At 43.6% G+C, this 25612-nt stretch overlaps 2 protein-coding genes across 3 annotated transcripts in view; one reads left to right on the top strand and one right to left on the bottom strand.

The window, feature by feature from the left end:
- LOC106544375 (pantothenate kinase 3) overlaps positions 1-25612 on the bottom strand; it is an 87749-nt gene that overhangs the window by 30058 nt on the left and 32079 nt on the right. The gene's annotated exons all lie outside the window — the stretch shown is intronic.
- On the top strand, positions 4440-17479 carry LOC106540579 (uncharacterized). 2 transcript variants are annotated; one of them, XM_087708622.1, is made up of 3 exons: positions 4440-4538; positions 7409-7530; positions 15621-17479. In XM_087708622.1, exons 2-3 carry the CDS (start codon positions 7443-7445, stop codon positions 17150-17152), a joined length of 1620 nt encoding a protein of 539 aa, XP_087564748.1. In that variant the 5' UTR covers positions 4440-4538; positions 7409-7442; the 3' UTR covers positions 17153-17479. The 2 variants fall into 2 exon arrangements, with proteins under 2 accessions (XP_087564748.1, XP_087564747.1); XM_087708621.1 differs by having other exon boundaries at positions 15618-17479.

Here is a 25612-nt window from a genome sequence, read left to right as displayed (position 1 = left end):
GAAACGATTTATATCCAGACTGTGAAGGGTCTGTAGTTACTTTCATATATTTTATATATTATATTTGTATAATATAATTTTATACATTATATTTGTATAATACTGTACTGCAAGATTGCTATGCATTGACGAGCAGCGTTGAGTTTGAGTTTACAGTATAAAAGCCCCTTGAGATGGTTTGTAGGGAGGGAGTGTAGTTTCTTAATGGAATAACCGAGTTGAAAGAGACCTTGGCGTTCTTCTAGTCTAACTCCCTGCTCAAGCTTGGAAATCATCTACCATTTTAGACAGAGAACTTGCATAAACGAGCTGAGCCAATCCTGGCTCCGAAGCAGAGCGAGTCTGTGAAGGGCTGCCTCTCCAGAAGTCTTTGCTTCCTCTGTGAAGGGCTGCCTCTCCAGAAGTCTTTGCTTCCTCCGATTCAGTTAGACCTGAACAGACAAACCTATGTAATCGAATCCACTCCCTACCCCCTTTGTAAGGCAGCTGAGTCTTAAATCGAGAGTGGGGAAAGAAAAAAGGCAAGGACAGGAAGACAGCCTATCTTCTTTTCGATTTCCGGGCTCTTCTAGGAATCCCAGCACTGTTGATCTCACCGTTGGCAATTTTTCGAGGCATCTGCAGGGACAGTTGTAATCTCCATTCTACTGGTGAAAGTTCTCCAAGCATATGATTAGAGTATCTTGTACTGTCAGAAAAGAGGAGGACACTGTCCTTAAGGTTTAGGTTCAGATGCTAAATTACCGCCCTTCCCAGAACATGCCCTCCAGATGTTCCAGATCACAATATTTCCTAATAGATGCGCATAATACAAGACTGGGGTGGAGGATAAGAATTGTCTTCCCAACACATCTGGAGGGAATGAATTTGTGTGAGACTGAAAGTACGATTGCCTGTACTGCTTGTATTGCTCTTGGCTGTCCCAAGGATTTGCAAGAAACTGTTTATAAATTGGATTATCTGGATGTTATTTCTTTCCTGTGCTTTAATAACATTGCTTTTTAGGTCTTACATGTTTAAGCATTTATATATTTATAAATATAGTACCTATATCTTATTTCTATTGTACATCACAAGTGATGAATTTGACTTAATCTCAGTAGACATTATGTTTCAGGTCTACCACCTACTTGATATGAGTTGGCTATAGCCTTTCTCTCTCTCTCAACAGGCTTTTGGGGCAAAATCTGGTGGCAGGTTCTTGATAATCTGTTACTTTGAAAGAAACAAGATGCAAACGTATTACAATAGAGATGCAGCCCATTCAGTCTCTTTCCTAATAAGCATTACATTCTATCTTCATCCCCTTCTTCTTCTTCATGGGCCATCTGTTTCTAAAAGTGTGATCCCAGGACCCTGGTGGGTCCCCCCAAGATATACTCAAGTCTGTGAAATCAAAGTTATTAGCTAAATATTGAAGATAGTTGCAAAAACATTTTAAAAATGTGCTCTATTTAGTATTTTTTTAGAAAGTGTTCAGAGAGCAAAAAAAATAAGAAACATTGGAAACACATTACATGATTTGCAAGTAGAAAATGTCACATTCATCCCCGATTCAAAAGACTAGTTCCGAAGCTTTGGCTGGATATATGAATATTTTATTAAGGCAGGACCATTCCAGTGAAAGCCTTAAGACCACTGATAAAAATATCAGAATCAAGAAGCTTTTCCAAGAATATCTCAAGCAAATGATTATGTTGTCAATGTTTATTGCTACAATCAAAAGGAAACTCAATGCAATGTTGCTATTTTTAAATTAAAGATCCTTTTACGGTCCTTTTAAATTTCATGGATTACTTCATCACCATTCTATCTGATTTACATGTTCTGTCTCTTGGGGTCAACATGGAAGCAACCATTTGCTGAACAAAAAAAACCTGTTCAAATAGAAAAGAAACTAAACTGTAAGAAAACTAATTTAATATAGGTAAATAGGGTGAATTGGTTTTTTTTTAATTTCAGTTTTTTCCATTCATTCCCATCCTAATATTTTCCCTTCAACATATTTCTTTCATCTTCCAGAAAGGACTCCATCAAACATACATAGGTATCCTTAGTTGCGATTGAAATTTTACAAGTCTGCACATTTGGGCCTTATTCATTATGCAGTTTTGTACAGGAATTAACAGTCCATTTAACATTCAGATTAAAATGAGCTGGGCCATTTGTGGTTTGGTGTGCTGTGGGAATCCTGACATTGTTTTGGAATGTTGTGCAAACTGGACCAATCCTATTAAACAACAGTATGATTTCATTGGAGACAGCATAGCATATAAAAGCAGCAGTTCAGTTTTGTCAACTGGGGTTGTGGTTTTGCATGCTATGTAAACCAGCTACTGTAGTGTATTACCTGACTTGCTTGAATGTGCAGAAGAGTTAACAGCTTCCTACACCCTCTTTACAATTATTAGCCGTTCAAACACAGTGGAGGTACTGCTGCACCTTGCTGTTCACCCCAGACCTGGCTGGGATTTTTCAGAACTTCTAGCAAGGTGCTCTTTTCTGGCAGTAAATGATGGAGTTGGAGTAGTGGTAATCAAGAGAGCGATAAAAAGGCTTGAAACACTGGTGAAAAGGAGAAAGAGAAGTCAGATCAGAATTCGGGCACTATGTAACTGACTGCGGTCAGGAAAATAACATTTGCAAAGACCCTGAACCAGACACTGAATTGATGGTACTTCTACCTCTCTGAACATCTCTGTCGGCAGGCCTGGGGTCGATGAGTTCCCTTCCCCTCTCGAATCATGTGGCTGTTGGTCGTTTTTAAAATTCCCTGTACTTTTTGCTGTAGTTCTTGTGTTTCCTTCCCCTCCTTTGGGTTTGTGCGCCGCCCTGAGTCCCGCTGGGAATAGGGCGGCATATAAATAAAATGAACCTTGAACCTTGAACATGTAAAACCATTGTTAAATACTATCATAAATGCACCCAAAGCATGGTCATGTGACTACAGAGGGAGCCTGACTCTCACAAAATCAAATCTTGGCTCTAAGTCCCCTTTTCCAGGTGGGTCATAATTTGAAACAGTCACTAAGCAACCAGTGAAAACTACCTGTATAAGGATCCTCATTCTTCAGAGATCTTTCAAAAGGTGTCCCTGTGTCAAAAAAAAAAGATGGCAATGCATTTTAAAAAGGGACAGGGCCTTGAAAGCATCATTGTGGTCATCATCTTGGGGTTTTAACCTCCTACCTGTGGAGACCCTCTGGTTCTTGCACTCAAGTATATCCCAAGGGGCACCTCTCTATACCTTATCCTTTGTGTGGGCATGGTGTCCATGGGGTATAAGGCCTGACATCACTGTGTGCCCCCGAGTTTTCATGTGTTTGGGAAACCGCATACATGGGATAAAATGTACCTGGTGATCTTATTTATGTATACTTGACAGTCCTTCGGGTTCAAAGAAGACACACTGTTGTGCAGTTCATCTGTGTACACGGAGGTGGCTCTGCAGTCCCAGCCCAGTAGCGCAGTCTAACACAATGGAGACACTGAAAGTCCATTGTAGTAAGAATTGTGACCCAGCCTGTACGGCATGCCTAAATAGCAATTCTGCTGACATCAGTTTCATTTACTGCCAAGAAAGGATGCTGATTCACAAAAGCTGTACAGGCAGAGCCCGCTGGACCCCAAAGAAAATATGACTTCTGCAACAGAGTGGTCAATGCCTGGAATGCTCTACCTGATTCTGTGGTTTCTTCCCCAAACCCCCATAACTTTAACATTAGTTAGTATGTCTACCGTGGACCTCACCCCATTTCTAAGAGGTCTGTAAGGGGCAGGCATAAGCGCACCAACGTGCCTACCGTCCCTGTCCTAATGTTTCTTTTTATTCGTATCCATTCCATATATCCAAAACCATGTTTATACATATATATCAGGGGTGAAATCCAGCAGGTTCTGACAGGTTCCGGATTTTTGAGTAGTTCTGAGAACCGGAAAACTGGCCCCAGAGTGGGATGGGAATGGGGATTTTGCAGTATCCTTCCCCTGCCACGCCCACAGAACCGGTAGTAAAAAAATTGAATTTAAGCACTGATATATATGTCGTCTAACACATTTTGACGAAATAAATAAACAAATTAAATGAAGCCGCCACATTTTAAGGCTGGAAAATGTCACATGAAAGATCAGATGAGGATGGAGTTGCGCGTCTACGGACTTTAAGGGTTCAAGGTATCTGGATGGCCGTATACCTAATCCCACCCAAACAATCCCGGTCCGGGCTTCAAACCCTTCCAGAGACCCCCGTCGGGGACCCATCTTTCGAGGGTCCCCGATGTGGGCTGTGCCCGCCAGAGGGCTCCTCTTCCTGTTTAGAAGGGGAAGCTGCTCCTTTCTCGGCCGTGGCCGCCGCTCGGCAGCCCCACTTACAGAGGCGGAGTTTGGCGACTCAGTCGCCGCTGCACATCCGGATTCATCTTAAAGGGTTGCCGCTGTGTCCGCCGCCGATCCTCCCCCCACCCCCCCGCAATAGAGGGACTCCCCCCTCCCCGCCCCATCTGCAAACTTGCTGGAGCTGCACCGCAGGCTGATTGCAGGTGATGTTCAAGGCAAATCCTGGCGGAGGGGGTGGGGCCGTTGGCATCCAGGCCTGGATGATTTTTTTTTTTTTTTGGCAAGGATTGATCCCAATGTCCCTTGCCTCGGGTGCTCTGTGTGTCTGTGTGTCTGTGTGTAATGGGTAGGTGGATGGGGAGTCATTGATCGAAATAAAACCAGTGCGGTGGTGGGGATTTGGAAAGAAGAGAGCCCCAATTGAGCATCGGTGGCACGTTCTTGGGATGCGTCCGTGTGTGTGTGTGAGTGTGTGTGTGTGTGTGTGTGTGTGTGTGTGTGAGAGAGAGAGAGAGAGAGAGAGAGAGACGGGGGGGGGCCTTGAGGAGGGTAACTGAGAAAGAGCTGCACTTAGAGGGGGATATTTCTTTTTCTGCCCTTTTTAAACCAAAGAGTCAATCCCTGCATTGGATTGCCGCCCCCTCCCCCTACCTAATACAAGACCTTTTAGGCATAGACTGATCAGATTTGGGGGCCAATTTGCTGCTCCTGGATGGGATCATATATATGTTGCAGTGGCATACACACCTAATTAATTTTCGGGGTGTCTGTATTCTAAGTGGCCTCTTCCTTAAGGAGCAGGTGGCATATTTCAATGTATATTCAGGAGCAGAGGTTATTTTATTATATTGTTATTTAATGTGATTGGGGAAAAACACACAGCATGGGCCTGTTTTTTGAACTATAGTAATAGCATCCTGAATATACATCAGTGCAAAGGCATTGCATTTGTTTCCTCCCTTGTAATCTTCCTGCCACTTCTGGGGATGCCCATCTCTTGTATCCTGAGATATTGCATCTTGCCACCTAAATCTCCTGGGTGGCTGAACAAATCAATAAACTGGCCTGAAATGATTATCGATACTCTTGTGTACATTTGATTTGTTGATAAAATGGTACAGTTCCACTAGCAAAGATCTGAGATAAAAATGACAGCATCACTCTGCAATGTTGAAGAAGCTGAGTTTATGTTGAAAGGCTATATGATTGGGACAAATGACTATAATAAGGCGTGGTCATTTAAATAAAACACCTTTTGTGTTTAAATAATAAAAGAAGCCTTGCAAAGAGATTGTATTTCTGTGTGCACTTATCTGGAGGTTAAGTATAGCTGGATTCAATAGGACTAATCCCTGAATAGATCTGCATTAAGATCTTACAGAATGGCTTAAAATTTCCTTCCAGGGCTGAATGAATTTCTTTTTAAATGTATTTTTAGCCCCTTTGCAAAACTACAGGTTTTCTCACAGTAGCTTATGATACAAAGGCAGACCTGTTCAGTACCAAGAGGATTATAAAAGCCCAGACATACAATTTCAAAGTCAGAATGCCTGCCGTTGTAGATTTTTGTCTCTTTCCAACCCGATTCAAAGCATGTCAAATCCAGCAAGCTAAGTTTACCCATTATTTAGCACTTGGATCAAGACTTGCTGTGGTGGTGGGAGTGAACTTTGATATGAGAGAATTTAAGTTCGGAGCACGGCATTGCTTAGGAACCTGCTGACTGCAGTCAGAAAGGCTATTTGCTAAAAAGACTCACAAAGCCAGCCTCTTTGCTGCAGGGGGCTGCAGGAATCTGCAAGGACAGAAGGGTAGTTCAAAATAGCCATCAGTTCACATATATTGTTAGCGGAGCACTTTTGCTTCCTGGAGGGAGGTGAAGATTCAGCTGCTTCTGGACAGCTAGGTAGATTTTAAGAAAAAAATGAAGGATTTTTTTTTAATCTGCCTCTGAGGGGCGAGAGATGAAATGAACCAAGTTGGAAAAGGAAAGCTGTGGTGAATGTTTTTTTTTTTTAAAAACCCTGCAGGTATCACTAGCTGTGGTCCCAGTGGAATGAGTTTGCTTCAGTTCCCTGCCGATTTTACAGAATTGCAGAATAGCAGAGTCGGAAGGGACCTTGGAGGTCTTCTAGTCCAACCCCCTGCTCAGGCAGGAGACCTGTACAGAATCAGAAAATAACAGCATTATTTTTTAAAGAAATAGTTTGCTCCCCTTCCTGCCTTCCTCCCAGGGCTAACAGGGAGGGACTGGCCCAAGGTCACCCAGCTGTTTTTGTGCCTAAGATACCACTAGAACTCAGGATCTCTTGCTTTGTAGCTTAGTGCTACACTAAACTGCTTGGGGAAATGGAGAGGATTGAGGAAGCTTTCTTTTTTTTGGGAAAAAGTCTGGCAGTTCCTGGGGATTCTTGGAAGTCTTCCCTTCTCCTCTTCCCCCAATGTCCTTGGAAGGATAACATCCAGGGTCTCTTTTTGAGAGAGGAAAACACAGTTATGAAATCAATGTAAGCCTATAATGTAAAAGTCCTTAAAGGCCTGTGAAGGCCTTTTCTGAATTGAAACTGGAAGCCATGGAAACCAAGAGCAACCAAGGCCTGGTCCCCAGATGCCTGCAAGAGTCTGGTGCATGAAAAGCCCTTCAAATGGGCTTTTGTCCTGGGGCCTTGTATGGGAAACTCTGCTTCTGGTTGTAAGAGGAAGCTCTCTCTGTGTATTTATGGTTATGAGTTTTATTGGCATGGAGAGGCAATTACTCCTTCTGTCCTGCCCCCGAACCCCTCTGTGGTAGGGCAGCTGTTGCTGTTTTTACGGGGCTACTGCAGTACATTATTGTTTCCATTTTGATTTTTTTTTAAATCAAAAAAGCTGGGATCAGATAAAATATGCTTTATGCTTATGGGATATTTTGTTAACATTGATCCAATAGGATGCAATGATTGCTACAAGTACCAGAGACCAGATCAAATATGTGGGGAAAAAATGCAGCTGGGCTGCAAAATACGATGGGAGGGCTCCAAGGATGGGAAGTCTACTTCAGCAAAATCCATGGCATTTAATTTGTTTTTGACAGGTGCTGGTAAGCCTCTGGGAACACTGTTGGTATCATGGAGCCATGGGTGTATCTAGACCAGCGCCAGAAGGCTCTGTATCGAGATGTTATGCAAGAAAGCTATGAGACACTGATGTCTCTTGGTAAGAATACACCTTCCCTTTTCTTCTGTTTTGGAGTCACTGTTCTTGTTTGCTCGTATTTGTATTTGATTTCTTAGGTCTAATAAAGACAGTCCTTTTTCATCTGCCATCAGTAGCATTTAACTGGTAGGACATGCGAGGAAAGAGCTGAGTCTTCTTCTCTCTGTTCTTAAGACAAAGGGGTATGGATCCCCCCTAAGGAAATATTTAAATAAACCATCTCACGTACCTCTCCCCCACCACCTCCAGATCTCTACTCAATATAAAGTGAGCTGGGCATTATTGCATATTTCTCAGCTTAGTCTCATAAGGATGTTACAAGGATAAAAGGGATAGGTAGGAAACATTTGGGATTTGGAAGAGGCCCTGACACTTGTGTTGAAGAGTGACAAGGCTTCTAACATACAAATTGTTCCTGGCTACTCCTCCAAGACTCCTGTGTGTATAAGAATGCCTCAGGCTGAATGTTGCTTCATTTGATGTCAGGATTCTGCAGAAGGAACAGTTACTTACTATACCGCTTTTGCATTGAGAGAGTGATGTGAAACAGGGGTTCAGCCAGCCCATTTGGAACCAGAATGCGGAAGTGGTGGGTGAGTGCAGGGGTGAAATGCTCTGAAGTCTGCTACCAGTTCGCTTCGCTACCTGTTTGCTTTGCATGCATGCACGCCAAACGCACGCTACCGCGCATCATTGAAAAAAGAAGATAAAGAAGCCTTTTCTGAGTCTGCAAAGGTAAGTAGAACAGCGAGGGGGGGGGGAACAGCTGTGCCACGCGATTTAGATTCACTAGAAAGCAGGATTTCCTGCTTTCTAGTGAATATAAATCGCGCTGCATAGCTGATTGTCGCAGAGCTTATCGTCGGAATTACTGGTTCGTCCGAACCAGTAGTAAAAAAATGCTACCCGTTCAGGCGAACCGTAGTTCCAACAATCAGCTGTGCGACAATCAGCTAGGCAGCGCGATTTCTAGAGAATGTAAATCGCGCGGCCCAGCTGATTGTCGCCACAGCTGATCGTCAGAACTACTGGTTCACCTGAACCGGTAGCATTTTTTACTACTGGTTCGAGTGAACCAGTCCAAATCAGTAGCATTTTACCCCTGGGTAAGTGCGTGCGCATGAAGCTGAAAGTGGTGCGTGTGCGTGAATGAAACCATCCCCTCCACAACTCCCTTCCCCCCCAATCCCCTGAGCTGGAAAGGTTGGAGATGGCTGATGTAAGAGATCATCTCCACCTCTTTTGCAGTTGGAAAAGTGGTGGTTGATCCCATGGATATGTATTTAAGTTCTTCTTAAGCTTTCTTAGGTATGAAAGCAAATATACATTTCCCAGGATAATGTTGCACGATCCAGTCTGGGTCGGTCACTGGGATCACAAGTTTAGTCTTCCAAGCTTTCGGACTCATGCTGGAGCCCATCCTCAGGGACCTTCTCTCTACCAGAATGTGTCTTGCTTACACACATTTAAGAAGCGCACTGATTTTTTAAAATTCAGCTCAGTGTTCTAAATAGGAATGATTTGAGTGATGGGGGTTAACGGGCTTCTGAAGAGGGGGAAAGATAAACAGTTTATGTCCAGGATCACCATTTGTGATCTTAGGTATAATAATTGGTTGGAACATGTAGGTTCCCAGATCCCTGAAGAGTAAAGAATGTGGTTGAAAGGAAACAAATGCACATGCTTTCCAAAAAGAATAAGTATCAGACTTCTTACGCATGAGCCCAGCTAAGGTTTAATTCAGGGGTCTGCCACCGTAAACACTCAAAGAGCCATTTGGACCCATTTCCCATAGAAAAGAAAACACCGGGAGCCACAAAACCTGGGTGGGCGTGGCCAAGTCAACGTCACTCACTCCCACCCAGTCATCTCTCTCTCTCTCTCTCTCTCTCTCTCTCTCTCTCTCTCTCTCTCTCTCTCTCTCTCTCTCTCTCACTCACACACACACACACACACACACACACACACACACACACACACGCCTAACCAGGTTTTATGGCTCCTGGTGTTTTCTGTGGGAAATGTGGTGGGATCACCTGACAGGGAGCTGCAGCAGATGGGCGAGGGAGCCACAGGTTGCTTACGCCCAGTTTAATTGAACAGTCATTAGTTTTGGATTTTCAGACACATTTTTTTAAAGTTTTGTTTGAGGCTTTGTACAGAATCCAGGGCACTTTTTGGGGGGATGCATAAAGCATTGTGTACATCATTGCATCTTAGGAGAGACGTGCCGAACAGGCTTTATTCCAAGCAGTTCTCAGACTTGTTGAGCTAGAAATCCAAGTCCAGAATGTGTACATTGCCTCTGCACTATTGGTTTGATTTACTTGCGGATGGTGTAGGAAGAGTAAAGAATTTGTACCTTTCGTGACTCAGACTGGAGCTCGTTAGCTCTTTACATCAAATAATCCTTCTACCACCCTCTACTTGGATCATCTTCCCCACTTTGTTGGTCTTCAGATGTGATCGTGCTGGCTGAGAAATGATGTGATACCTGCCACGGACTTCGGTCATTATGTCAGGATGCAAGTAGGAAAGCTTACAGTTTGCATCTTGATGTCACAAGGTCTGTTTTGTCCCTGTAATTTGTATCAGAGGCCTATGAATCCCAGCATTCTTGGATGCCTTGTTGGAGGAGATATCTGATGCCTCCGTGTGCCAAATGAAATCAGCAATAACAAGCAATTTGTGTGGGGTTGTGGTGCTGGAAACAGTAGAATCAGTGGCGGATTAAGCCTCACTGATGCCCTAAGCACTGACAAATCCGATGCCCCCCTCCTTTGTACATACTGTACAAATCTTCATCAGTATTTTTCTTTCTCAGCTTTGTGGTGCCCCCTTTGGACCTGGTGCCCTAAGCACCTGGCTAATCTGCTTAATGGTTAATAACCATTAAGACACCACTGCTGGGAGTGTGTATCAATATATGGAACTGCATACTGGCTGCTCTTTGCTCATTTCAATAAGAAGGTGGCAAAGACAGAACAGAAAAGATGATTTTGTCCACTTCATTGATTCAGAACGTACTACTATTAACTTTTATAAAGAATCTGCTTAATGAACCTGCACAGTTCAGTCACTTCCCTGAATCTTACTAGCAGGTTCTGGTCCTGCCTCATACTACTATTTCTTCTGCATAATCTGCAGTTAGTAAAATAAAAAGTGTTCTCCTTGAATAGGCAATGTTGCCCATGTGTGACTGCAAAATTCTAGCTAATGTAGCTACAGTGGTCAGGTTTTTGAGTAGAAAGGAAGGAGGTTGAGGAACTTAATTAAGTTTGGAGTTAGCCCATCCCCTGCCTGGTTATTCCAGAGTTGAGATGAGTTGTTCCAAAAGCCAAATGGATCTTGGTTCCCTTCATTTGACTCCATCTAACATCTCATTTTACAGAGATCAAGACCGTTTTCTGGATTCCAATCACACAATCTCCCCCATTATAGCCTTGGAAACTTCCAATCCTGTTCTATACAAGACTCACATCTGCAAATACTAGAATATTGGATTGCAATTTCAGGCTGCACAAAAATTTCTTGCAAGATCTATATAAATGTAAATTGGATGTTCTAGTTCATATAGATTTGAACAACCCATCCAAGTAATCAAGTGAAGCTTCCTCCTGCCTTTACAGTTCAGATTCCACGTTTTTTACTTGGAAGTAACTTCCAAACAATGTTTGGGTTAGCAACTGCAATTGATGTTTAGCCAAAACAAAGATGGATCTGAAATCCCATATCAATGGTTTCTATATTTGTTTGATTTATATTCCACTTTTCTACTCAAGCAAGCATACGAGCCGAGGTGGTGCAGTGGTTCAGCTGACTGTTATCTGCAGTTCAGCGGTTCTAATCTCACCGGCTCAAGGTTGACTCAGCCTTCCATCCTTCAGAGGTGGGTGAAATGAGGACCCAGACTGTGGGGGCAATATGCTGACTCTGTAAACCGCTTAGAGAGGGCTGAAAGCCCTATGAAGCGGTATATAAGTCTTAACTGCTATTGCTATTCAAGAGGGCTAAGAAACTGCATATATGTTAGAAATGAAAAAAACAATTTTAACTTAAACTCTCTCAAATGTAAATTTACTTAGCACTTTGTTGGCAGAGCTTACAAAATAGGATAGAATTTCCTTTTAGAAAGGGGAAAAAACGTGAGCGCTAATGTGAGGGAATCAAAAGCTAGGCCAAATTAATTTATCCTAGATGGCCAAGAGACTAGTTTTTTCTCAATGTGGTACCCTCCAGATAGCCCATATCAGTGTTGGCGAACCTTTTTGGCACTTAGTGACGAAACGGGGGTGCGTGCAGGTGCACTGGAAACAGGAAGAGCAGCTCCCTGGTGCGCATATGAACTGAGCTTCCAGTTTCCGGTGTGCACATGCATGCCGGTCACCTGGTCTTCCAGTTTCTGGCATGCACGCACGCACAAAGACCAGCTGGAGACCAGAAGCTCAGCTTCCTGGCTGCTCTTCCGGTTTCTGGCGCTCGTGCCTGTGCACAAAGACAAGCTGCCCAGTGCACTGTGCACGCCGGAACACGAAAGAGCAACAGGCGATGGCTGGCACACCCGGAGAGATGGCTCTATGTGCCACTTCCGGCACGCGGGCCATAGGTCTGTATAGTATAATTTCATTAGCCCATCCAACATGGCTAATGATAGGTTGGGAAGTGAGTATGGAAGCTGGCTTGCAGGTTTAAGAACTTGCTTTCAGGTCAAGACAACGGAAAACCACTATCTAAAATGAGAGAGGGAGGGAGGGAGGGGGAGAGAGAGAGAGAGAGAGAGAAAGAAAGAAAGAAAGAAAGAAAGAAAGAAAGAAAGAAAGAAAGAAAGAAAGAAAGAAAGAAAGAAAGAACATGTTAAATGTCATAGCCACTCCTTTGGAACATCTTCCCTCGGACTTTTCAGACCCCACTTGGTGACTGTGATTTATGGCAGATACATTCATGGTGGGGGAAAAAAACATGATTTAGTCAATTAATATTGAACCAGAACCTGGAGACTGACAACACACTAGGCAGAGATCTGATTGGTTAGTTGTGAGTTAACCAGACTTTCCACTTAAAAGCTGGCTGGAAGTTGAGTGGATTTTAATTTTTGTAGGGTCCTGGCTTTCATGCAGACTTTAATAGTAACTTTTGTCCCAATTAGATATGCAAGTCACTGATTTATTTTTTATTCACTGAGGAAATTTCTTTTGAGTAGGTATCCACTAACCTCCTAAGCACTCTTTACTTAGCTTTGCCCAGAGAAGTAGAGCTATTCCTTGGGTGTTAAAAGCTAGAGAAAAAAGACGAGTCATTTAACCCTTTATGGGAAAGTCTTGGCTGGAGCTTGTTGCATTGGAGTCAATGAGCTTCTCTTATGATGACATTGTCACACTTATAGGCAGACACAGGCTAGCCTTATGGCCCCTCAACTCACATACTAACTTGCTTTCCTTTAGACCAAATATGGCTACTTCAAGTCCTGTGGATTGCAATTCCCAGAATTCCTGAGCCAGTATAGAATTCTGCTTTAGATGTGCAAAGATCTTAACCCCCCCACACAGACATTTAAAAAAAAACTTTTTTAGTAGGATCCTCTCAGGTGACCTTTGAAAAAAGCCATACAAGTTTTGGAAAACTTATCCAGGTGGGACAGGTTACTCAAAAGTTCTTGCATCCCACCTCTGAATTTTGACTCCTCCCATATCCTCTGTGGGAGGGTTGTTTTTTTTTAAAAAAAATTGGTGGGCTCCACCCATTAGACAAATAGCCATTCCCAGGCCTAAAGGCCCTTCAGTCTTTCTCTGGCTGTCTTCCTGGAGGAGAGAGGAGAATAGAACCTCATCTGATGGCAGACAACAGGAGAGCCCAGGAAGACCTCTTCCAGCTGCTTACTGATCCTGGTTAGTATACCTGGTCAATGAAAAAAAGATGAGAAGTAGGACGGGTGGGAAAGCTTCCTTTTCCTTGGAAAGGCTATTTCATGATTTTTCTGCTTGGACTGTAACTTTCTGCATCCTATTAACTGCTTCCTACTCCAATTCTGCCTTGTTAGCTAGGCTTATGTCCCAAAATGGATGTCCTAGACTGAAATTACCTTCCCTGTGCCCTGCCCCTTCCATCTTCCTTCCTTGTATCTTTTACTTTTCTTTCTCCAGGAGCCCCCTTTCTTTTTCTGCTGACATCCTAAATCACCCTTTTGGGTTGCCTTCCCACTCCCTTTGCCCTCCATGTTAAGCAAGGGTGGTGGTGGAGGAGGAGGAAACTATGGCCTCTTTACAACCTGTGGACTTCAACTCCCAGAATTCCCGAGCCAGCCAGCATGAAGTCTACAGGTTGTAAGAGGGCCATATTTGCTCACCTTTGATGTTAAGCATTCATCCTTGGAGTTTGCCTAACCCTACTTCCTTCTCAGTCCATTTTTCCCAATTCTTTTTCCTGTTTGCAAACCTCATATCAGTCACCTGGTTCCAAGCCAATTTTAATTCCTTTAGCTTTTAGACTCAGAGTATCCCAAGAACTTGGACCGTGGTTCTGAGTCTGTTTGGTGTATCTGCTACTTGGTGGGAATGGATTGGAGATGGTGGAAATTTTACTTTTACTCAGAGGGTCCAAGAAAAACATTCCCTATGCAAGTGAAAATTGTTTTCTCTTTAAATAAAGGATAAAAGGATGGGTGAGAGTATAAATGTGAGAGGCAGAATATAATTGTAATTGTAATCTCTAATTGGTAGCTATTGTATTTAGGGATTAGGCTAGTTGGCCCAACATAACATTGGAATGGTGCTTCATTCTTATGGTAATCGCCTCTATTTTAGCGCCCTCTAGTGCTTTAGGCTATAACAGCAGTAATACATTTGCTAGTTTGGGAGAACTGCTAAGTACAGTATATGATAGAAATTGTGGTCTGACACGTGTGAAGAGCATTAGGTTGAGGAAGACTGTGAATATGTTTGCCAAATTTATTTAGTTTCTTTATTTAAAATATTTCTATAGCCCTTTTTCCTTTTCTATTGCTGCTCATAAAGCACTATTATTGTTTTTAATTGCAAAGTCGTGTCCGACCCATCACAACCCCATGGACAATGTTCCTCCAGGCCTTCCTGTCCTCTACCATCCTCTGGAGTTCATTTAAGCTCACGGCTACTGCTTCAGTGACTCCATCCAGCCACCTCATTCTCTGTCGTTTCCTTCTTCTTTTGCCCTCCATCTTTCCCAGCATTAAGCTCTTCTCCAGTGATTCCTTCCTTCTCGTTAGGTGGCCAAAGTACTTGAGTTTCATCTTCAGGATCTGGCCTTCTAAAGAGCAGTCAGGGTTGATCTCCTCTAGGATTGACTGCTTTGATAGCCTTGCAGTCCAAGGGACTCGCAGGAGTCTTCTCTAGCACCATAGTTCAAAGGCCTCCATTCTTTGGTGCTCAGCCTTTCTTATGGTCCAACTTTCACAGCCATACATTGCAACTGAGAAAACCATACCCTGACTATATACACTTTTGTTGGCAAGGTGATGTCTCTGCTTTTTAGTATGCTGTCTAGTTTTGCCATAGCTTTCCGCCCCAGGAGCAAGCGTCTTTTAATTTCTTGTCTATAGTCCCCATCTGCGGAGATCTTGGAGCCCAGGAAAATAAAATCTGTCACTACCTCCAATTCTTCCCCATCTATTTGCCAGGAATTGAGAGGGCCGGATGCCATGACCTTAGTTTCCTTAATGTTGAGTTTCATGCCAACATTTGCACTCTCCTCCTTCACCTGCATCAAAAGCACTATTAAATCAGAACATAATAATAAGCAAAAGTGAAAATAATAAATTATTTTGCTTTTGCAAATTTCTAATGGTTGTTGCGTGGGTGGAGAAGTAAAAGTCTTCTATAGCCTTATTTTAAATATTATGACTTGTTAATTTTTAGGTATATGCATTCCTTTCACAAGATGCTTATAAAGAAGCATTAGAAGAAATAAGATGCTTTTAAAAAATGAAGCGATGCTTATGATATTTTCCAGGAATTTGGATGTTTCGGTGATGAAACACCAAATTAAAAGAGTTGGAATAACATGGGCTGGGTGTGATGTTGGTCAGGAGTTTAATTTTTTTGCCTTTGTCTTAGCAGCTAATCAACTGCTAAACAACAGTAACCACGACGATGATGATGATGATGAGGAGGAGGAGGAGGACGAAGATGAAGGCATGGAAGAATTGCGGCCAGGGACCTCTCAAAGTGCGCCCAGAAAGGTCAAGCCCTTGACGAGACGGGAAACTCCCAAGCAGCCAAAGCTCATCCCAGTGGTGAAGAAGGACAAAGCCACCCAGCGTGGACATGCCTTGAAAAAAAGCCTTGAGAGACGCTGCTCAGATTGTACGAGGACCCTTCATTCCGCCGGCAGAGGGCGCCAGAGGAGTGAAGCCAACGCCGCTCGGGAGAAGCCGTTCCAGTGTAGCGACTGCGGGAAATGCTTCATCTGGAGCTCCCACCTCGAGCGCCACCGCCGGATGCACACGGGAGAGAAGCCCTTCAAATGCCTCAACTGCGGGGAAGCCTACAGCCAGAACTTCCACCTCTTGCAGCACAGCTGTGCCCAGCTGATCGAAAAGCCCTTCAAGTGTCCTGAGTGCGGGAAACGCTTTGCCCAGAGCTCGGCCCTGGAGAACCATCAGAAAGGCCATACGGCAGAGAAGCCCCATAAGTGCTTGGACTGTGGGAAATGCTTCATCTGGGCTTCCCACCTGGAGAGGCACCGGCGGGTCCATACCGGAGAGAGGCCTTTCAAGTGCCCTGAATGTGGAGAGTCGTACAGCCAGAGTGCCCATTTGGCCAAGCACCGGCGTAACCACATGGGCGAGCGCCCTTACAACTGCCCTGCCTGCTGGAGAAGCTTCGCTCAGATCGCTGAGCTGGAGGAACACAAGAAGACCCATCTGGGCTGCGAGGACTGTGGCAAGGTCTACCGGAGTCGGCAGACCCTGATGCGGCACCAGCGGGGACACCACCGCGAGCGCACCCATCTCTGTGAAGAGTGTGGGAAAGGCTTCGTGTGGGCCTCCCATCTTGAGCGCCACCGTCGGGTGCATACTGGGGAGCGCCCGTTCCCTTGCCCCATCTGCGGGGAGAAGTTTGCCCAGAAGGTCCACCTCCTTCACCACAACAAGACTCACTCTCACACCCGGCCCTACAAATGTGGGGACTGCGACAAATGCTTCGGGGACAGCTCTGCTTTCCTAGCTCATCAGCGGGGTCACGCCATGGAGAAGAACCACAAGTGCCAGTATTGCTCCAAAAGCTTTGCCTGGAGCTCCCACTTGGAAAGGCATCAGCGCATCCACACGGGGGAGAAACCCTACAAGTGCCCCGATTGCCCCGAGCACTTTAGCCAGACTTCCCAGCTCTTCAAGCATCAGCGCTGTCACCTAGGCAAGAGGCCCTACAAGTGCAGTGAATGTGGGCGCAGCTTCAGCACCACCCTGGAAGTCCTCATCCACCAGCGGACCCACTTTGGGACCAAGCCCTTCCGTTGCTCCAGCTGTGGGAAGGGGTTCACCCGCCGAGCCAACCTGCTCAAGCATCAACGGTGCCATGCTAAGGAGTCCCCTAAGGAGCATTTAATTGAACTGAAATGTGAAGGCAACGGGTTCTCCGGTATTTAGCGGTTGAGAATCCCGGCAAGAGGAGGCCATTGCCGATGTTCTGGGGTTGTGGAGACTCCAGTCCTTGTTCAGCTCTTAACAACAGGACCCGATGCTATGGACGTGGTGGGAGAGAAGGACGCTTTAGGAAATGTCTAGGACAATGGGAAGGCCACAGAAAAGTCTTGGTGAAGAGGTATGGCTGTCACCAGCATACGAAAGAAGATCTGCCAAGAAGACCAATAATAGCCATGTCCATCGGCGATGAGGATCCTGATTTAGAGTCCACGCGGATGACTTTATTTCACATTTAGTCGATACTGTACATATCAATGTGCCCCAAGAATGGGGGGAAAAGCTTTATTTACTGTTCATCTTTACGTTCGGTAGCCTTTCCTCAGATAGACCAATTCTCCCCCTCTCTCACAATCCTTTTTTTTTTTTTTGGAAACTCTGGATAATGAAGCTTTAACAAATTCTGAAGGCTGACCTCCAGACCTTAATATGCCTGACTGAGACTTTACTAAATGGTGTGGAAATCTGCATGGGGGCCTGAAAACAAGCATTTTTAAGCCTCTTGAATGTGGAGGGGAAAAAAAAGCTTTATTGACTAAAGAACCTAAACACCTGAGGCTTTGTGCTGGCCAATTGTATTTTAGTGACTACCATAATTAGATGGTACAGTAGAACCTGAATATCTAGAGACTATCTTAATATCAAACTATTCCATTCTTGATACATTGTTGGGGGGGGGGACATACGCGCTACATGGATAAAAAAAACCTCCCTATTTTTTCTTGGTTTTTAGAATTCTAGCTGTTTAGTTTCTGCTTAACTAGTTTGGAGATATTACCTGCGCACAGAAATATTTGGATTTCTTTTTCAGCATTAACTATAGAAACACTTGACTCTCCTGTAGTTATGTGGAGTGTTGGTTTAATGAGTCCCAGTCCACTAAGTACACTTGATTTTGGTGCTTTAACCTAGGTGTTTCTGATAGATTGGTCACTCACAGTGGTTCGATCTTACGCAGGGAAGTGGGATCTGCTTAACCAAGAGAACAGAGGGTTCATTTGGGTTGATATGGCCAAAAGGAGTAATGTATGGAGGGTAGACAATAGATAGGTTCCAGAAGAACCCAGATATGGGAATGAGGAACACATTTGTGGATAGTTTATGGATGATGGAACAAGTCAGAATTCAGAGGTGCCAGCCTTTCGTTTTTCAAGAAAATTAGAAGCGGTTTCAGGCATTGACCTGAGTCAGCTGTGTAATTTTTGTTTCAGAATTATGAGGGACATTTATGAGGGGCCTACCGAGGAGGTGTTGACAAACAGCACCTTGTGGTATAAAAAGGAAAGGAACAACGATACCCAGAAATGTTGGATTGTCACGAGGGTAAGGGGAAAAAGAAGCAGAATATGAATCTATTCCAGAGAAGAGCAGGCTAGAAATAGAACAAAAGAGGACAAAAACTCAATGGGAGGGAGGGAAGAAGAGCCTCCTGGCTGTGCAAATTAACCCTTAGCATTTGCCACTGGAGTGTGCATGATGTCTCTAGAAGTGGGGAGGGGAGATGGCAAAAGGCTTTAGTGAAACCTGAAGAAGCTTGGGGTTTGAGAAAACTTGCTTGAGAAGATACCTATCTTCTACCAGGTGACTGGTGACTGGTGATGGAAAGTGAAGTTGTCCACCAGGGAGAATTCTAGGCATGGGGGGAAGGATGGCAAGGGCCTCAAGCAAAACCACCCTTGAGTCCTGATGACCAGTGAAGTCTGAAAGGCTATATGATGAAAACAGAGGGGAGGGTTGCTTTTCCAGTTGCTGAGGAGGTGAATTGTTATTTATCCAGCTGCTGTACTTTCCTCAAATCCTACCTCAGATTCGTGTACCAGGTGACTTAACTGGAAGAATCCATCTCGCCCTTCACGCTGTGCGGCCTGCTTCCTGAAGAGATGCCCACAGAGGACTGGAAGCCTGGCCTTGAGGGAGAGTTTGGAGTTATTGCAAACATCCTGTGATTCTGCACATCCACAACAACTCTTTGAAATACCAAATCACAGGATTAATATAGATGGATGATGTATTGGTAAAAAGGTCTTTGTAACCCCGTCTCTTTCTCATCCTATTTGCCTGTGCTTCCCCAACCAATTTCCTTTGCTTTACTCTCACGTTTTCCTTCAGAAGTTCATTTGCTTTATTGCTTTTGAGGTACCTGTTTGACATGATATGCTTCTCTTGATTTTGCTCTTGCCCTATTCCTCCATTTGTTTTTGTCTAAAGCAAAGAAGCATTTTTTTCTGTTTTAGGACCCCTTTTCCCAACTGACTAATAGAAGTTTCTAATCTCTGATTTTCTTGGTTGATGGTTAGGAGTAATCAAGTAAAAAAACTGTAGCATTTGTAAGTCTGATTTTTCTACTATGCGCCGTGCTGTGTGGTTTAGTTCTATCATTTCAGCAAGCTTGCTGGATGTTTTCAGTGGCAATTCTGAATGGCTATGACATATAGGTATATATAACCCATGGAGCTCATTTGGAAGCCAGCTCCAAAATGCTCACCCAGAAATGTTGCCTAGCCTATTCATGTATGTGTAGGAGTCCCAATATTTATGGAAGGCATCAGGCCCAACAGCTGAGCTAAAATATTTGCGGTACTTTAGTTGAAAAGGTCTTTTTCAAAATAAAAAAGGTCTTCTGCAGTCATGACATAAGCCTAAGACTGAAAATCAGGTTTGTCAGATGTTAACATCTTTTCTATCCTGCTCTACAGAGTAGAGAGTTGGTCTCTGACCAAAAACCACTTGAAGAAACTAGAAGCATTTGAAATGTGGATTTACAGACGGCTGTTGTGTATAGGCTGGGTTGACAAAATCACAAATGAGAAGGTGATAAGCCACCTGGGAAAGCAAAAGGGAAATCATCAAAGCCGTTGAAAAGCGAAAGTTAGAATATTTTAGACATGTGATGTGACACCCAGAAAAATATGCCATACTTCTCTTAATCTTGCAAGGAAAAATTGAAGGCAAATGAGGCCCAGGTAGAAGAAGAACATCATGGCTTCAAAATCTAAGGGACTGGTTTGGACAAAACTCAGCAGCACTTTTTCATGTGGCTGTTGACAAAAATAGGATTGCCAACATGATCGCCAATGTCCGAGGATGGCTATGGCACAAGAAGTTGAAAAGGAAAACGGGTGTATGGGAAGAGATTTGTAAGATTAGACAGGATGGGAAGTAAGTGCCCTTACTCAGATGTTTGGCCTCCCCCAAAGAAAACATTTTGTAGTATTCAGCTAATGTGGCCATTACCAGGGAAACCAACGGATTGTAGATTTTTAAGACTGGCAAAATCAAGACCAGCTGCCATTCAGTGGGATGGTCTCTAGCACTTGGTGGCTTTAAAATGATTTCATTTACCATATATTTTAGACTATAGATGCACCAAGATTTTGAAGAGGTAAGTAAGAAAAACAGTTTTTGTCCTCCCTGCCCCCCAGGAGCACTCTGCAGGCTTCAGGCCTGGTTTTCACAAAAATGGGATGGGGAGGCGGGGTTTCGGGAGACCAAAAATGGCTGTATTTGTTGTATAAGGCGCACCAACATTTCCACGCTCTTTTGGGATGGGAGGTGTGTTTTATACTCCAAAAATATGGTATTTTGCTGAATCCCAATGTTACTGAGGAAATTGGGGGGGGGGTTGTGTTTTCCAGAAGCTTCTGCATATCCATTGTTGTGGGAAGGAGGAATTAGTCTAGCTAGAACCATGGCCTGATCCAGCAGGGATCTTGTGCTCAAGCATATGGCAGGTTGGGAGTTTCAAATACATTCCCAACCAAATTGACTGAAGAAAATACTTGAGGGTGAGGGGAAGAGTAGGGTTGGGGCAGAATTTGAAGTATGGGTGGTGCTACAATTTCAGGACAACTGTAGCCTCTTCATTTTTCTGATAAGCGGTCCCCTTGGAAGACACCAGTCCTCATTATCACTGAACAAATGGAATTGAAGTCACAGAAGTTGTAATCTTCAACACTTTCGTACTGTAATGGCATCTCCAGGGATGGCATTTGCTCTCCAGTTGATTCAATGATTGCAATGATGGTCACCTCTATTCTCAATTGTTCTACCAAATCCAAAACACTAAACAAAAATTCCTGAGTGGATTGTGTGCCCTAAAAGTATTATTTTTTAAACTTTATTTTCAATATTTGTCTCCACCCCTGAGCCAGGATAGTTTTTCATGGTAGTCCTGCGTCTTTTCAGAATAGGAGTTGGAAGAGACCCTGGAGGTCTTCTAACCCAGCCCCCTGTCGAGTAGGAAACGCTGAAACACCATTTCAGATAAATAATTGTCCAATCTCTTCTTAAAAACCTCCATTGTTGGAGCATTCACATTCTGGAGAAAAATTAAACTTGTAAATGGGACATTATTATGATCGGTGGGATAGGATTTGTGGCTTGAGATGTTGATCTTGTTTGTACACCAGGAGTGTCAAACTGGCAGGCCATGCCTACTCCAGCTATGCCAAGGGGGAAAACGTCACGATACATCATGGCAACGCAACACCGCAAATTTGACACCCATGTTGTAGACTGTAATCCTGAATGACTAATTTATGTGGGAAAGGGCTTCTCTTTTTTTTGGGAAGCACTATATTCTGATTTAGAAGCCTTTTCATGACATGCAAGCAACTCTCTGGGGAATAACCCCCATCAGAAGAAGCAGCCGCTCTTCTGCAGATCACAATTTCTGGATCAAGAAGCAACAGGTATTTAGGTGCAATTCCAAGTCACGGGAAACCTGAGTAGCTCCCAGCAAGACCAGACCTCCATCTTCAGTCTACACACATTCATCTTTAAAGGGGAAGGAGCTTGTGCATTTCTCCACACTGCTTTCCAAAAGAACACATACATACATAAATACAGACGGGTCAATATCTCTTCTCTTCTTTTTTCACTCAAAAATCTCCAAAAAACTACCTGCTGAAAATGTCATCTTCCTGGGTCTCCCTTGACAGAAGTCTTAATATATTAAAAAAAACCACATGGTATCCAGAAAGCTATTAGAATTTCTCCCGCCAGGCCTTCATTCTAGTGGTGGGTTCCTAATGGTTTAGACTGGTTCGCCCAAACCGGTAGTGGTTTGGCGGCCTGGGTCGCTGGAACTGGCAGAGACCCAGGCCTGCTAGGCCCCCAATCGGTTCCCCTCATGGTGCCATAGGCGCCACCATCTTGTTTTTGGGTTCTGCCCGTACACAGAACAATTTTAACTTCACTGCATATGCACGAACAATGAGAATCAAGCGCATTCAGCAGTCCCATAAGTAAACCAGCAGTAGTGCCTGCCAGAACCCGCCCTTGCTTCATTCTAACTGGGAGCAGATCTTAAAAAGAAGATCCACTGAATATTTGCCTGCTATAAAGGCAACAGTCATATCCTGTAGCTTTTAAAAGTTCAGTCAAGGGAGAAAGAATGTAATGCTGTCATCTAAAACACAACTATCAGGTCTAAATGTAGGTTAAATTGTCCCCATTCAGTTGATCTGCAGTCCTTTATAATGTGGTTAGTGTGGTTAACACTGGCACATACTGTATGACTAGCCCCTTCACCCCATCTGCATCTCTATGGTTGGTATTTGGTTGGTAAAGCCACAATAAAACATACCCATTTTAATATACGTATATATAGGGCAAATCGTGTAAGAATTGAATGCTTTCTAATTGGTTTTTTTCTTCACAAAATGCATACACATACACACGTGTATGTTTAAAAGTCTGTGGAGATTCTCAGCCATCCAGGTCAGGGTTGTCCCAAAGGTGCTTTTTCAGGAGGCAACTGGATTTTCTTGTTTTTTCTTTGAAGAGCATTCCACTATCCTGTCAGAGCTGAAGAAGCTTCTTGGATGAGAAGCAAAACATCTTCAAAGAAAAAACAAGGAAGTCCAATTTGCCTCCTGAAAAGGCACATTTGGGACATGTGTATGTTTGTTTTTCAGCTTAGCATGGTCCTTTGAGGGTTGGAGTGAAAGACTTTCTGTCCTAAATCAGCATGTCTAATATCCAAGGCTAAAACTGAATCTTCCGAAAGTCCAACATGTTTCTACTGGTTGAGCCGGATGGTTTCCAATTACAGTACCAAGAGGCTCTGGTTGGTTGATTGATTGACTGTTGGTTGCTGTAGTAGTCCTGGCAGGTCAGAGTTCTCACTTTGGTCAGGTGCTTAAGATAAACCAAGCCAAAATTTTGCAGCTGATCTAGGAAGCTCCACCTCTTCATATCCTGGTTAGAAATAATAGAGGTTGAATTTGTGGGGAACAGGCTCCCCTGCTTTAGTACCCAGGGCCCTCTGGTGGTGGTTGTTGCGGGTTGTCAGGATTCTGACGGATGATCTAATTAAATCATGAGCTTCAAACCAATTTCTTCTTTAAAAAAATCCAGTTATTTATTAGGAGCAACATGTCAGCATGTACCCAAGTGAAGCCAGCTCTGACCCTATGTAATTTACTGCCCAATTATGACCCTGTTTCCCCCCTTCCCCCAGGGTGTGTCATAAATCACATTCTCCAATGGAGCATTTTGGGGGCTGTAGAGATCATGCCCCTCTGGCTGTTGCAAGTAACTTGGGATACAGCCTTGAGAAAGATATGCGTGGAATGTGCTTCTGATTGTGGCTGCTGTGCTGCTCCATCAGTTTTCCCACTTATTGCCTATGGCAAATTGAGAGCATGCCAGGGATGCTTTGCGACTTGCCAGGTGCATCTTCTCTGAGGTCATGTTTAATTAGATAGGTAATGGTGCTTTTAGATATCATTGTCATACATTCAAATAAAATAAAAATAAAAATTTAATCCAGTTTTCTGTTCAGAAATTAAGAAAAACAATGAAGCAAGACATTTCTTTACTGAATGTTGCTGCGATAATCTATGCTTCCCTCATTCATCATCAGTAATTATGATGAAGTTGCTCTATTTGTTATGTAGAACTTTAGGGTTTATTACTAACATCTAAATAAAGGTGATACTATCATTTTAACATAGTGTTTATGCCTCCTTTTGAAGTTTAGAAAATCATGTGTTTCTTCGAACCAAAGAATTTTCCTTTGATATGCAAAAACTAGCCTTTTCTGAATCAATGATGAGAGCACTCAGACCACAAGACTGTATTCTTCACATTGCCTTGTACAACTTCTTACCTGACCTGAAAAGTCATTTTGTTCTCCCAAAATCTGGAGATTAACAATAACTTCTGTTGGATTCTGCCTAGCACAGGTCTGTTCTAAACTGGAGAGTAAATCTGGACACAGAAAGTGCTAGAATAGATGTGCCCCAAAAGTAAGGTAAGGTTCCCCTTGCACATATGTGCTAGTCATTCCCGACTCCAGGGGGCGGTGCTCATCTCTGTTTCAAAGCCAAAGAGCCAGCGCTGTCCGAAGATGTCTCCGTGGTCATGTGGCCAGCATGACTAAACGCTGAAGGCGCATGGAACCCTGTTACCTTCCCACCAAAGGTGGTTCCTATTTTTCTACTTGAATTTTTACATGCTTTCAAACTGCTAGGTTGGCGGAAGCTGGGACAAGTAACGGGAGCTCACTCTGTTGCGTGGTGCTAGGGATTTGAACCACCGAACTGTCAACCTTTCTGATCGACAAGCTCAGTGTCTTAGCCACTGAGCCACCACATCCCTAAGTCCCAAAAGTACAACCCCACTTTTCCCAAAAGAATCCCAATCTGAAATAAATTCAATCTGACACAATAAAAAGGTGTACACCATTCTTTATTCCATAATCCATAGAGAAGACACCTTGCTTTTGATGTAGGACTTATTATTGTAAATAATGAAACAAATGAAAATGGCATGGACATAATTATTGGTATCTTTAACCTAATATTTTGTAGAACATCCTAGATTAGAGACTTTTTCTGGCCTAGGATAGCATGAACACATGTGGGACAAAACTGGGATTTGGCTAGCTTTGTGGTAATTGAGCCACAGTGTGCCTAAACTGGCTGTTGCTGTTCTTATCATCATCAGGGAATGCTGCATCTGGAATGGGTAGAACTAAAGCATTTTTTATTCCTTCTGAAAAACATCATACTCTAAAGCCTTGATTGCCCAAAGCCACGTAGATCATATAGATCAATATGTTCCAATGACAACCATGGCAGATTGTGACACAGAATGCAAGAGAAGGAAGTGATAAAAGGTAAAGGTAAAGGTTCCCCTTGGACATATGTGCTAGTCGTTCTCGACTCTAGGGGGCGGTGCTCATCTCCATTTCAAAGCCGAAGAGCCAGCGCTGTCCGAAGACGTCTCCATGGTCATGTGGCCAGCATGACTGAATGCCGAAGGCACACAGAACCCTGTTACCTTCCCACCAAAGGTGGTTCCTATTTTTCTACTTACATTTTTACATGCTTTCGAACTGCTAGGTTGGCAGAAGCTGGGACAAGTAACGGGAGCTCACTCCATTATGTGGTGCTAGGG

Source organism: Thamnophis sirtalis, unplaced genomic scaffold, assembly GCF_051295495.1.
Source record: "Thamnophis sirtalis isolate CommonGarterSnake01/CBP01778 unplaced genomic scaffold, rThaSir2_p1.2 scaffold_3, whole genome shotgun sequence".
NCBI lineage: Eukaryota > Metazoa > Chordata > Lepidosauria > Squamata > Natricidae > Thamnophis > Thamnophis sirtalis.
This window is presented reverse-complemented; position numbering and strand designations above follow the sequence as displayed.